General features: G+C 36.7%; 1 protein-coding gene and 1 long non-coding RNA gene across 11 annotated transcripts in view; one reads left to right on the top strand and one right to left on the bottom strand.

The window, feature by feature from the left end:
- KANSL1L (KAT8 regulatory NSL complex subunit 1 like) overlaps positions 1-14615 on the bottom strand; it is an 85816-nt gene that overhangs the window by 48049 nt on the left and 23152 nt on the right. For 6 of the 7 annotated variants that reach the window (XM_084780648.1, XM_084780649.1, XM_084780645.1 and 3 more), the window contains 3 exons: positions 2165-2306; positions 1018-1215; positions 533-654 (listed from right to left, as the gene is read on the bottom strand). In XM_084780648.1, the coding sequence (XP_084636774.1) occupies positions 533-654; positions 1018-1215; positions 2165-2306 (462 nt within the window). The remainder of the gene's footprint in view (positions 1-532; positions 655-1017; positions 1216-2164; positions 2307-14615) is intronic. The other variant, XM_084780647.1, reaches the window with a different exon arrangement.
- Positions 1-14615, top strand: part of LOC311596818 — a 63072-nt gene that overhangs the window by 42521 nt on the left and 5936 nt on the right. For all 4 annotated transcript variants that reach the window (XR_014778992.1, XR_014778993.1, XR_014778994.1 and 1 more), the window contains 2 exons: positions 9993-10146; positions 11905-12098. This is a non-coding gene — a long non-coding RNA (uncharacterized lncRNA). The remainder of the gene's footprint in view (positions 1-9992; positions 10147-11904; positions 12099-14615) is intronic.

Below are 14615 nucleotides of genomic sequence, written 5' to 3'. Positions count from 1 at the left end.
AAAGAAAAAAACTATTTAAAACTTGGTTTATATTCACTAAAGTCATTTAGTGAATGACTACTTAAAAAGATTTTCATCAGGATATGCATTTTTCTTTTTGCTATATTAGAATATTAAAATATTAATTTATTAAAATAACAGTGTGGTTATTAATATAAAAATAATGTAAAAGTGTGGTGAATGTGGCAATATAATATATCCAACTATATCTAATTACAGTGAACTTGAGATCAAGAATAAAAATGTTCAAAACAGAAGTCAGAGTAATAAGGCAATACTTGCATCGCTAGTATTACCATCGGTAGGATTTTTAGAAGCATTAAAAGTCCTAGAAATTATACTTTCTCGTGTAACTGTTTTATAATTACATTAATTCTACTAACTTATTTTTGTCTAAAACTGTACCCATGATCTACTAATTGTACTACTGTCATCCTTAATGTAGAAAAAAATGGCTGTGATAGGTATAGATCAACAAAATCAAGATAAAACAGGCCAAATTTAGAAGTCCAACTACTCAGGTGATACCCACCTCCTTGAAATGCCATTGGCCTGACACCTGTGGCTAGATGACTTCGGGGAGAGGGGTGACGAAGTTGGAGATAAGTTGAGAGGGGCAATCAAACTGTTAATGATCTCAGTCAACTGTGCACTCTAGGAAGAAACAACACGTTAGTACAGGGAAGCATCATGAAGATCCTGAGTCTATCCTGAGAACACCCGTATGCTGCACTGTGTTTACTGACTTACATCCTTGCATCACTAAAATTATGTTCCCAGTGGCCTACTTTCTCCAACAAGACCTCATGCACCTTATAACTTCTAATAAATAACACATCTATGAATGGGTTAATCTGTCCAGAATCTAAACAATCTAATCCACTCTCTAGGATTGGGTCTATGAGCTAGAGACTAATGCTGAAGACATGTGCCTTCGGGAGGACCATTTGGTCTCCACCCCTTGGTAACGCGTACCGAAAGTTATGTCATACAGCAGGCACTCTGCTCTTCGCTTACCTGTTTCTCTATATTTCGAAGAAGCAGTGTAGGGCTGCTCGGCGACATCTCAAAATCATGCTCTGGTAAAGGCTCTTCACTCCTTTGGGGAACCTGAGAATTCACTGAAGCGTTTAATGAAACTGCTTGGTTTGAAAATTGTATTTGTTTTTTCAAAATGTCTTTTGGAAGCTGACATTCTTCTAAAATCACTATCCCCTAGGAGGTAAAAAAAAAAAGTGATCACATCTGACTGTCCTCATAGTAAACACAGATGTAAAATGGAAAATATAGTTTATCTGTCATTAAAAAAAAAAAAACCTGCGTGATTGGGGATGAAGAGAGAGCTCAGCAGCTAAGAGTGTATACTGCTCTTTAAAGGAACTAAGTTTGGATCCCAGCACCTATGTCTGGCAGTCTGTAACCACCAGCAGTCTACAACTCCAGCTCCAGGGGATCCAACATACTATTCTGGCACATGAGAACACATACACACACACACACACACACACACACACACACACACACACACACACGCCAATCACACACAAAAAAAGCTAAGTACCATTATGCTTCCGCTGTAAGCAGACATGGCTATTACTGTTAGGAAGAAGGGAAGCTGGATAGTCACTGTTTAATGGGTAGAGCTTTCAGTTTTGAAAGAGGCCAGGTGACAGTGGTACACGCCTTTAATCCCAGCACTGGGAAGACAAGAGGTAGGCAGATCTCTATGAGTTCAAAGCCAGCCTTGTCTACAAAGTAAGTTCCAGAACAGCCAGGACTACACAGAGAAACGCTGTCTCAAGAAAGAGGAAGGGGGAGAGGGGAGAGACAGAGAGAGACAGAGAGACAGACAAAGAGAGACAGAGAGAAATGGGTGCACTTAATACTACTAAATTGTAGTTATAATTGTATTATATATATTTAATAATACATTTTAATGTATATTATTTCTATTAACTGAAACTCGAAGTTTTTAATTGTTAAAATGTATGACCAAATAATTATAATATATATAAAGATTTTTACAAAAGTAGCATCAATTTTAAGAAATATATGAAAATTTTAGCATAAACTAGCTACTTTCATGAAACTTAATAAAAATTGTTTATGGGAAGAAAGTATACAGGTCCCACTTTTAACAACAACAAACCAATGTTGACAATACCTTGGAGGCACGAATCTGCCTGTGGATGTCTGTGAGTTGCTGGATTTTGTATTCCAGCTCTGAAATCTGAGCTTGAAGCCAAGTCCACCGGCTGCCAATGCGTGCTCTGTCCACAAGCCACTTCCATTCAGTACTAGAACTACTGTGGACAAACACAGTCAGTCAGCTTTCAGAGTGCTTAGGAGTTCCTTGACTAGTTTCATAAAATGCAATTTCTTTTACAAAACATCTACGTTACATCAAGGGAAACTGACAGATTGACATCTTATCAAAGATAATTAGATTCCTTACCTTTCTACCACATAAATACTTGGCTTTAGTCGATATTATGTACCCATCAGTAGGATAATCTCTCTGTAATTTAATATGTTATTAATGCTAAGGGATTATATGGGCATGAACCAGTAAAGAAAATAAAACAAGAATATTTCCAACATATCCCTCCCTCCCTCTTTTTCTTTCTCTTTCTCTCCCCCTCCCTCCCGTCTCTCTCCATACCTTGGCTGGCCTAGAACCACCTCTATAGCATAGGCTCCCCTCAAACTCATAGAACCTGTCTGTCTCTGACTCCTAAATGCTGGACTGAAGGCATTTGCCACCATGACCTACCTGACTTAGAGTTCAAATAATTACTTTAAATACATAGGTCTTCAGATGTTTATTAAGATAAGCATCTTGTTAAAAAACCTAATGGCTATGCGCCACAGTACAGATAATACAATGAATGTATGAAGAGCTGTACTTTCATGTATGTTTTGAAATAAACATTGAAGCTCCTTAGCTCTTCTATGTTTGGGGAGAGTTCTCTTTGCATCTGTAGTTTTGGAGATTGCAAATGAATTATTTCATGAAAATATTGTAGCTGCATAACTAGAAAATATATGGTATGGGGGAAGGGGGAAGTAGGGAGGGAGTGGAAAAGAGAGGGGAAGGAAGGAAAAATTAATAGATTTAGATTGCCAAGGAAAAAATATCACCAAAAAACAAAAGTATATCTCAGAACTAATAAGTATGTAATAGAAAAACATATGAATCTTTATTTTATTATCAAAACCATTGAATGTGCAGCACAATAAGCCATAATGATGATTACATGTCAATACAGGTTCATCAGTGATGGTAACTGGTACAGACGTTGTGAAAGAATCTGCGGGACAGAGAGCACACAGGAATTGATAGCTACTGTTTTTGCTGTGAACCCAGAACTACTCTAAAAGCTAAAGTTTAGAACATGTATAATGGAAATAAAACAAAACAAACAAAAAAGGCCAGGCATAGTGGCAGGTCCCTTTAATCCCAGCACTTAGGAGACGGAGGCAGGCTTATATATGTGAGTTCAGTGGCAGCCTGATCTATACCGTGAGTTCCACAGTACCCAGAACTATGTAGTGCTACCCTGTCTTGACAACAACAATAGTAATTTATAATGGAATATTCACATAAAGTCAGCCATAGCACATACTGAAATAATTTTCTGCCAAATAAAACAACTAAAGTATAACAGGATTTTATATCAGTAGTTCTAAAAAGCCATTTCTAAAAGATTTTAATTGCCTACAGTATGAATTATGGTATCATATGCAGCAGGGTTTCTCTAGACATTATTATAGTTTTAGTTTATAATCAAAATCATTTTCCATATTTTGTATATTTTTAAAGTCCCATTTTATAAATATAAACAAAGTGAGAGAATACATATTTAAAATTCACTGTATATAGATAATATTTGTAGTACTCAGTGCCAATCATGAAGTTTGGAGAGTAAAGCAAGCGCCATACCAAACACAACTTGCAAAGGCGATGTTAACATGATTTAGTGTAGAATGGAAGCTATTTAGAAAATAATAATAAAATAATTTTCCCAGGGTGGCTACAAAGGGAGTTCAGGACAGCCAAGGCTGTTACACAGAGAAACCCTGTCTCAAAAAAACAAAAACCAAAACAAACAAAAAACGCAGAACATTGATAGAAATTAAAAGAGCACTTAAATTCCTGCACTGTCTATTACTGAGACTTGAGAAAATTCTATGACATTTCTTAGAAGTCAGTTAAGTGTTGTGCTTGAGATCGTGTAACCATGGTAGAAAAGAAATCACTGCTCCAGCAAGGGCTGTAAGAGCTGCCTCACTGGCTCCTAGTGCGGCAGCTTCTGTGAACTGCAGCAGACACTGTAGAGACAAAAATCCCTGAAGAAGAGAGGGCCCTGGAATGGATGCCGTGGGTGAAATGGCTGGGAGCAGTGCGATGTGGGGGTGCATTCGAACTACCACAATAGTTCTCTGCCTTTATAAGAGACCACTAAGCTCAAGGCAGAGTTCAGCAGTAACCTCAGAGAAGCGAGCTGAGGAAAATGACTGCAGAAAAGGCTGGCCAAGGTTTAAGATAATGTCTATAACCAGCACTCTATAATGGCTCAGTGTTGTCACTGTGCATGCTTGCAGATTGTTCTTTTTAGTTCTGAAAAGAACATTACTAATCCTAAGGGCAAAAGAAGCGCTTTTAAGTACATTTATACTGACTTTTATCAGTTTTTACTTATTTGGAAATGCCATTTATCTTTGTTTTTTAAAAAAATCACCTCACAGAATACTTAACTCATTACTGTTTTCTTTTCAGCATTTCTACTTTATCATTCCATTGGTTTCTGAAATCATACCTTCCAATGAAAAGTAGCAATATTTTGGTAAACAATTCTAAATAGCCATCCTCTTACTAAGATGAAAAAATAGGTTTCTATCTTGGATACTGAAAGTTCAGTGGTCATTTTATCTTTAATTTCTCATATTTTATGTCTTCTGTAAGCATGTTCACAACAGATACTTTACTCTTATCTCTGTCATCTCAAGGTCTGTGTCTATGGGCAATTATTCTTCTTTGTGTATATGTGCATATACATATACCTAGTAATTGGCCATACAAACACACAAACATATAAATAGAAGGTTGTTGAGTATGGTCCTTCTCTAGAAAGTAATTTTATTTTGGTAGGTTATTAAATTACTTGCTTATTTATATGCATCGACTTCATCTTTGTTTTAAGCTTTGTTCAAGCAAAGTAACCAACACTAGGACAACTCCTTAAATTGATGAGTTGAATGGTCTGAAGAAATAGCAAGTTAAACATGCTTAATTATTAAAAAATAAAAAATGTTTAATTCATTTTTTAAAAAGCATAATTACCAGCAAAGGAGGAAACTTGGCTTTGGTATTTTCATACATAGCATATAAGATTGTAAAAAACTGAAACATTGAGAATTCTGTTAGCAAAAGCTAACATAAACTAACAGTTGGGGTCCAGAGTTAATAATATAGTGCAACATCCAGTAATGGTAGACTATAAAGTCATATAGTCACAAAAGACATGAGAATACATTCCCAGACAGCAAAGTGAGATGCTACAGAAAACAAAGGAAAAGATTGTCACCTCACAAAGCAAACTTGGGGTTCCTCCTAGACCTTACTCCACTGCTACAGAAAGTCTTAGAGTATTGTAAATACAAGAAACTATTTTGCATATCCACATATTTTTCACCAATGACAGTTTTATAAGTGTATGATGCTGGATGCACCTGTGAAAGCCAGAAGTGGACAGCAAGTGTCTTCTTAAAGTGTTCTCCTTATTTTTGGAGCTTGAAGTTCACCAATTAACTGCACTCACTGCCCAGCTATCCCTGGAGCGCCCCTCATCTCCCAGCACTGGTACAGCAGGCATGCACAGCTGCACCCAGCTTTCACATGTGGGCTGGGATCAAACTCCGGTCTGCATGCTTCCATAGCAAGTACTTGACCCACTGGCCTCCACCCACCCTTCCTATGAATTTTACTGTAGCTTTCTTGTCCTTCAGAATCCTATAACAGAAGGTCAAGAGGGATACAGAATACATATGCTAATCTGTAGCTCGTCACATTATCACCATAACAGGGGAATGCTCCAGTCTGATTCTAGCTTCTTATATTTTATATGAGAAAGGAGTATACAGCTATACGGATGGCCAAAGATAACCAAACAGACTGTGTATCAGCACTCTCTCTCCCAGTATCTAGTCATTTGTCTTTCTATTTGGTGGTTTTTGACAGAGAGAGTCATATAATATACTTCAGGCTAGTATCAGACTCACTTCATAACCCAGATTACTCACAGGTTCATAATCCCCCTGCCTCAGTATCTGGAATGCTAAGACTATAAGTACTTGCTAACTACAGAACTCAGCCCTGAGCAGAACAGCTGGAGCCTTCATTTCCCAGTCTGAGATGCTGCTAAGTATCAAAGTCCAACTATAGGAGGTAAGCCAAAATAATTCTGCTGGAGCTTGCCTTTTAATGTAATTAAAAAACATTGGCGGTGGAAATGAGAGGAAGTGTTAGTGAGTCAGTGCAGGCAACTGTACGATTGTAGGGAGGTAACAAAGCTAACAGGTCCTAGCATGCCAAGTGAGAAGGAAAAATAAAAGGTCTGCGCATATGTGGTATGTGGAGGTTCTCCTGCTGTGACAGCTTAGCATGTCTTTTTTTTTTTTTTAAGATTTATTTAATTTTGTGTATCTGCATGTACACCTGCAGGCCAGAAGAGAGCATCAGATCACATTATAGATGGTTGTTAGCCACCATGTGGTTGCTGGGAATTGAGCTCAGGACAGAGCAGACAGTGCTCTTAACCACTGAGCCATCTCTCCAGCCCCCACTTGGCATTTATCTTAATAAATCTCTCCTTCAAAAATACTTTCCACCATTAGGATAAGTTAGCAAGTTCTTAACTGTTCACTGTCAGCCACACATGTTGGCTCATGCCCCAATCCTAGGACTTAATGATTTGTAGGCAGAAGAATAGTTGATTTAAGGCCAGCATAGGCTACATAACAAGATTTTGACCCTATAACCACAAAAAACAAACTAAAAAGGAAGGTGAAAAGGAACTTTGGGAATTCTGGCATAATGACAAACAAAATTAAGGAGTGAAGGTATTAAAAGGTTTTCAAATATAAATGAAAGACTGGCACAATATGAACTATTATTTATATTTGGCTAGAACCCTGGCAAAACTGTGTAAGCTGCCTAAACTAAGCCTCTAGTATAACTTTAAAAGTATTCACATTTCAAATAGACAGAGCAGCTCTATTCTCCTCCCTCTCTCAAGTCCTATCAATCAAAGGAAGAGGGGAAAATGTGGTATATATTGATGTACACTATTGCTACTACTCTGTTTCTCTTGAATTGAACATGTTTGAGACTTCGTAGCCTGTTAAGTGCTCTGAACTGTCCTTATACAATTCTTGTGTAATATAGAACATTGACAACTATGGACATAGGGAAAGGCATAAAGAGTTTTTAAAACAGATTGAAGCATACTGGCAAAGGGAAACCTGTAATTCAGCAAACATCTTGTATATATACATCCATGTATACATATTTTTTTTTTTTGAGACAGGGTATCTCTGTGTAGCCTTGGCTGTCCTGGACTCGCTTTGTAGACCAAGCTGGCCTTGAACTCACAGCGATCTGCCTGCCTCCACCTCCCAAGTGCTGGGATTAAAGGCGTGCGCCACCACACCCGGCTTACATATTTCTTTTGTTCAAGAAAATAGACAATTATGTAGACTGAACACTACTCAAAGGGAAAGTGTAATTAAAATCCAACAAAAAGTTCTAAACTTCAAAAAACAGCTCAGAAGAAACCTATCTTTTGCTAAGAAACTACATATGTAGACTTACTGGTAGTTCTTCCAAACACAATAGCTCTGTGAAGAGGATAAAAGATTATCTAAACTACCTCAGCAACACCAAAAATAAAACAGTCAGAAGCCAAAAGGCAAGTCCAATGTAATCAAAAGTAAGCCGAGGCACTCTGTAATGCCTCCATATATTATACACTCCCGAATAGCCCTATATTCTGCAAAATAGCTGGCCTTACACTGCAAATACAGTGACAGGCCACAACAACCCATGACCTTTATATTTGATGCTTACTTATAACTGTTTTCACTGATGTTTGTGCCTAAAATTAACCAGGTCATCCTTTAAAGGTTTATAGCACGCTTATTTCCTTTGTACTAATCCTTGACAATATTCAATTCTAAATGAGACTAGCTTAATAATATTTAAAATATCATCAAGAGATAGACTTCATTATTCAATTTATTTTGTAGCAATTAAAATAGCAGAGAATATTCAACTGAATCTGCAGCCTGAGATCTTTTAATGTTGCAGGAACATAGGGCAAATTTTGAAGTCAACAAACTGAACTAAAGGAGGGTATTTCTACAGATTTTTCAATGTTTTATATGCTGTTAAGTCTTTTCTTTAGTTATGACAAAACTTGACCTGAATATTTTAAAACATTAACAATGACTGAAGTGCTAGAAAATAGTTCAAATTAAACTTCACATTATAGTCAAATCACTCCACTATATAACAGATGTGCATAAAAGTCACACTTTAAAATGTAAGAAAACTATATGGTTTTTTAAAGTAATAAATGTTAATATTTTAAACATTCTTTAAAGAATTTTACATGCACAAATTAAACTACTACATTCCCTCTATGCTACGACAACATCAATTTAAAGATACACCTTAAATAAAATAACAAAAACCTAGTTTGGAGAAATAAGTTAATTTTACTCATGAATTATAACATACAAACCAATTTTAGAGACACTGATGCAGAGCCAGGAATGGTGGCACATGCCTTAATCCAGTACTCAGGAGGCAAAGAAAGTATCCAGTGATCTCTGGGAGATTTTCAACACCAGCCTGTTCTGCATGACTAGTTCCAGGCCAGTCAGAGCCACAAAGTGAGACCTTGTCTCACACACACACCAACAAAACTAATGACTGGTGCTATCAGATGCATATTTGGAAAAATATTACATTGAAAGTACATATACATTTTCATCAACTATTTTCAAAGAATGAAATTTAATTTTTAAAAAAGTTTCAATGGCATCACTTTTATTAAAAGATCATTTATCAAAAAAAAAGATCATTCATTAAAATATCTGCAGGGCTTGGATATTTTCTAAGACAACCTAAAACCATGATGGATTTTTTAAAATGATATTTAGGAAGGAGAGAAGGGTGGAAATTTTAGTCTGGGTGGTGGTGGTAGTGCATGCCTTTAGTCCCAAGGCAGACTCTGTGACTCTGGATAATCCCTTCCTGTATGTATGCTCTTACATCTTTCTCCAATATGAACTGAATATAAATGAGTTAACCAACACACTCTAGGCTCTCGATCCCTTCCTTTGATATAATACCTATTTTTATTGATAGCATCGTGCTGTTTGGACAACTTTAATATATTTTGAAATCAAATAGATACTTAGACCAACTCCTCCTACCTTAGTTTCGAGACTTCAGGATTACAGGTGTCTGCCATGATGCCTATAATTAATGTGGAGTGTTTCCATTTATTTGTGTTTACTTTGATATTTCTGTCAATGTTTTATAGCTTTTAGTGTATATATACATTTCACTGCCTCCATTGAAGTCAATCCTAATTCTACTTGTTTTCATGCCACTATAAAAGAAAAATTTTTATTGTATTTTGTATCTAACAAGTTTACTAATTCTGTATTTCTAACAATTTTCAGGATACCTGTTTTCCCATAAGATCATAACACTTTAAATTAGCGTATTTAACGTTTTCTTTTTCCATTTGTATGTTCTTTCCCCTGATTTGGCTGGGAATTCCAGTATCGACTGGGAACAGGCAGGGCTCTACAAATCTAATGCCCATGTCTCCTCCGACGTCCTGTGTTGAAGCCTAATAGCAATAATGTGATCTTAAAAGGTAGTCACTGGGAAGTGACTGGTTCTGCTTTTGTCACAGGATTGGTGTCCTCACAAGAGAGGCCAGTGGACTTGTTCACTTCAGCTCCAAGTAAGAACCTAGACAGAAGACAAGTGTCATGTACGAAGACATTTCCAATAATTGAATCTACAAGTTCTTTGACCTGAAGACTCCCTACCCTTCAGAACTACAGGTAATGTCTCTGTGATTCAAACATTTCCTGATCTAAGATGTTTCCTTGTACCAACCTGAACATATCCTTGTCTTGTTCTTTATCTTAAAGGAAGTCTTTCAATTTGATAATACTAAGATATGGTGTGACTCTTATAAGATATATTCCTTTTATACTAAAGTTATTGATAACTTTAATCAAGAAAGGATATTGAATTCTTTGACATAAATTCTTGTTAAAATGATGTAACCATTGAGTTGCGTGTTAAATCATCTTTGCATCCAATTGATGAATTAAATCCTTTAACTGAATTATTTTTGTAAAGGACTTTGAGTTTATATTCTCTATGGATACTGGCCTATTTGCTTTTCTTTCCACCTTCTTGTCTGGTTTTGTTAGTAGGGTAGGGCTAGCTGCATAAAGTGAATTAGGAAGCAGGCCGTCCTTGAGGTTGTTATTAGTTCTCTGTATGTTTGAGAACCCAACAGTGAGGCTAGGTCCATTTGATAACAGACATCTGTTGCCATCTCCTTACTCAGCATTGGCAGGTTCGATTTTTTTTTCATTATTTTTATTGCTAGTATCATGCTACTTGGACAACTTTAATATCTTGGATTATGTATTTAATATCTTGGATTATGTATTATGAATTTATTTATTTTAGGTTATACAGTTTGTTGGAGTACAAATATTCCTAACAGAACACTGTAATCCTTTCTTTATATCTGTTCAATCACCTCTTTCCCTTTATTCCTGGTTTTAAGTCTTTTATTCTTAGTCTGATTGAAGATTTATAAATTTAGTTTAGCTTTGCAAAAATTAGTTTCATTCATATTTTCAGGTTTTTTGTTGTTGTTTTGTTTTGTTTGGTCTCTATTGCATCTGTTTCTGTGCTGGTATTTCTTTCTTTGCACTAATAGCTTTAGTCTTTCCTGACTTTCCTTATATCTTAACAATATTTCATGTAGTTCTTTTTATTATATGGGCAATTCTATAAGCTTCCTTATTAATAATAGCATTAGCTATATTTCTTATGTTCTGGTATTTTGTTTTCTACTTTTTGTTTGTTTTTGTTTTTTGAGACAGGCTTTCTCTTGCAGTCCTGGCTGTCCTTGACTCGCTTTGTAGACCAGGCTGGCCTCTGTTTTCTACTTTTAACTTTTCTAAAGATATTTCACATTTTCTCTTTAAATTTTAATTTGTTGATCTATTGGATTTTCTGGAGGAAAATGTTTACTTTCTATATATTTATTATTTTTCTGAAACTTTTTACTCATTTCTAGTTTCATTCTATTTTAAATGTAAAAGATTGCTGATGCAAATTTTTTGTTTAGTTTTCATTGCTCTGTTATGCTATAAGAGTATGACTTCAGGCACATACATGCCATGTGAGGAAGCGGAGGCCCAAGTGACTGTGCAAAAAGCAAGAGTCAGCTCTTCTCCACTGGGAGTTCCAGACTGAACTCAGGCCGTGACACTTGCATGGCAATCACTCCCCCCGCAAGGCGTCTCACTGGCCCTACAGATAGAACTTGAGTCTTAGGTTTCTTCAGATTTATGTTGTGTCCTATCTATAATGTGTCCTAAGGAATGTCCCATGAGTGCTTCAAAAGAATGTACATGCTTCTGCTACTGCTGGACAGTTCAAGGCTAGGTCCATTTGATCTCAAGTGTAGCCCAAGTCCAGGGCTGGTTTTCAGATGGTCTACTGAATGATTTACCTGTTGCTGAATGTGACTTATCAAAATCTATTGTTACTGAATTGGTATGTTTTGACAGATATACTCAAATTGGCTTCATCAGTACAAGAATAGGAGTGCACACCAGCAAACCCAGCACTTGGAAATAAACGGAGGAGGGTACCAAATTCGAAGCCAGCCTGGGCTATGCACTAAGTTCCACACCAGCTTGGGCTACAAAGGCAGATCCAGTCTCATCCTTTTTTCCTTCTACACTAGTTACCACAATGTTGGGTATGTGTATTACTTATAATATTATCTCTCTTGATAAACTATTTACCAATATATAAGAACCTATTTTGTTTTACAATGTTTCATTTATCTGTTGTTTTTGTTTTGTTTTGTTTTCTGCTATGAGTATAGCTAACCCGTTCTCTAATTTCTTTTTTTCTTTTTTTTTTTCGGTTTTTCAAGACAGGGTCTCTCTGTGTAACCTTGGCTGTCGTGGACTTACTTTGTAGACCAGGCTGGCCTTGAACTCACAGTGATCCGCCTGCCTCTGCCTCCCAAGTGCTGGGATTAAAGACGAGCACCACCACCACCTGGCTCCTCTAGTTTCTCTATGCATGGAATATCTTTTTTCTTTTAACTCCCTGTACTTTGTTTTCTTTTAAAGTTGAAATATCTTACAGGAGAGCATAAAGTTAGGTCTTTGTTTTTCCCCAATCCATTCACCAATTCTTAAGAATTTTATCTTTTACATTCAAGATACTGAATTAGCTATGAATAGGTGCAGACTCTGTAGTGTCACTTTTATTATTAGTATTTTAAAATGTCATCTTTTTGTCCCTTTCTTCTTCATGATCTAGTGGCTTTCTGCTGTGCTCTGATACCTTGTTCTTTTCTGTAGCTAATATAAGTTTTGCATGTGATAACCATGAGACATAAAAACAATTCAGCTACAAGTCTATTTTAAGCTGGCAGCCAATATACCAGTTGTTACCACTGGTTGCTATCATGAAGTAGCTGACACTTGGTAGGTACCCTGTGAAGAAAAGAGCCTACTAAGCTGATCTGATAGCATGACAAAAGTCCACGACGGGAAACCCAGTCACTGCAAGCCCTTCTGTTTGGCTTCTGGTGAAGAATTCCTGGCTGTCTTTTATTATGCATCGTTATGGGAATGATGAAGATAGGTATGATGTGGCGACGCCATGTGAGGGGCTACTTTACTATTTACAGCAGCCTTAATAAAAACTACCTTAAGGCATGATCATCACAGTGACCTCCTAGTTCCCCTCAAAGCTCACACATATTCTCCCATTGCCATACTAGGAACACGCATATTCTTTGGGGGAACATACTAAATTATATCTAACCCATAGAAATGGCCTCAATTGCATACAAAAACTCTATGCTTTTACTCCTCTCCCATTTCATGACTGGCTATCAATCACAATTATACTTTTACATTCTGTAACCACTATAACCCGGTATCACTATTGTTTGAAGTTGCCTTTTAGCCTTCACAGTGAAGCTTTGTTATTTTTGCATCATTATTACAATGCCTTTGAATAAATCCGTCTTCTGACTTGATTACTTACCTTATCACCGACCTTATTTTCATGTTTGGTTGTTACCAATTAACTTTTCTTTCATCTTGAAAACTCCTTTTGTGTTTTTTGTTTTTGTTTTTAACATAAAACAGGTCTACTGGTCGTAAGCTCCTCAGCTTATTCTGCCTTCATTTTTGAAGGACAGTTTTGCTGGATAAAGTATTCTTGGCTGGACGTTTCTTTTTCTTTGAGCACTTTGTCATTTCATTCTTTCCTGGACTTGGAAAACCTTTTGGAAATCTGGTGACATCTTCCTGGGAGTTCTCTTCTGTGAGCAGATCTTTTGCCACATTCAAGAGCCTGCCTATAATTTTTTTAAATACATATTTTTCATTTATTTGGTATGTGTTCAGTGTGGGTATTCACATACCACAGGACAAGTGTGGTGGTCACAGCACTACTTACTGGGCTCAGTTCTCTTTCTCCCATGTGGGCTCCAGGAATCAGTCGGGTCCTTCTTACCTGCCAGTGGCTCTGAATTTATGTCTTGCTGTAGTACTTTTACAACTGGAAACTCCTGACCCTCCTGTACATTGATATACAGTTTCTAAGATAAAATTAGTTTTCAGTCATCATTTCCTTAAAGTATTTTCCCACCCCTTCTTTAATTATGTAGTCTGTAGTCTTTAAATGTTAGCTCCACAGAGAAGACCTGTAAGTCCTCTAGGCTTTCTTCTTTCAAGTTCTTTCTCTAACTGGATTTTTCCAAATAACCTTTCATTTCACAGATTTGACCAAATTGGCCTGATGCTCTCTGCTGCACTTTTCATTCCTTTCACTGTATTTCTCAGTTCCAACATTGTTTGGTTCTTTAGTTCAGTCTCGCTCCTATACGTAAGTATTGTTCTCTTGATTTTATTGTCCATGTTCTCTCATAGTTTGCTGTGCTTCCCTAAAACAGGTATTTTGAATTCTTTTCCAGTTAAGTAATTCACAGAACTTCTTATTTATTGAGGTTAGTTACTGGGAAAGTATTGTGCATCTTTGATGGTATACTATTTCCGGGATTTTTTTTTCTTCATGCTTGTTTTGCATAATATATGCATGTTTGGTGAACTTGTTCTTTTACTCTTCATGAACTGATACCAGTGGGGCAACAACGCCTGTCAGCAAGCAACATGGTTCAGTAGCGCAGAGAAGAGACAGTCAGATGTGTTACCTGAGGCCAGGGTGGCAAAGACTAGACAGGTTCTCA

The sequence above is a fragment of the Acomys minous genome (assembly GCF_964271855.1).
Source record: "Acomys minous genome assembly, chromosome: 4".
In the NCBI taxonomy this organism is placed as follows: domain Eukaryota; kingdom Metazoa; phylum Chordata; class Mammalia; order Rodentia; family Muridae; genus Acomys; species Acomys minous.
The sequence above is the reverse complement of the archived record's forward strand: the minus strand, read 5'-3'. Positions and strand labels throughout refer to the sequence as shown.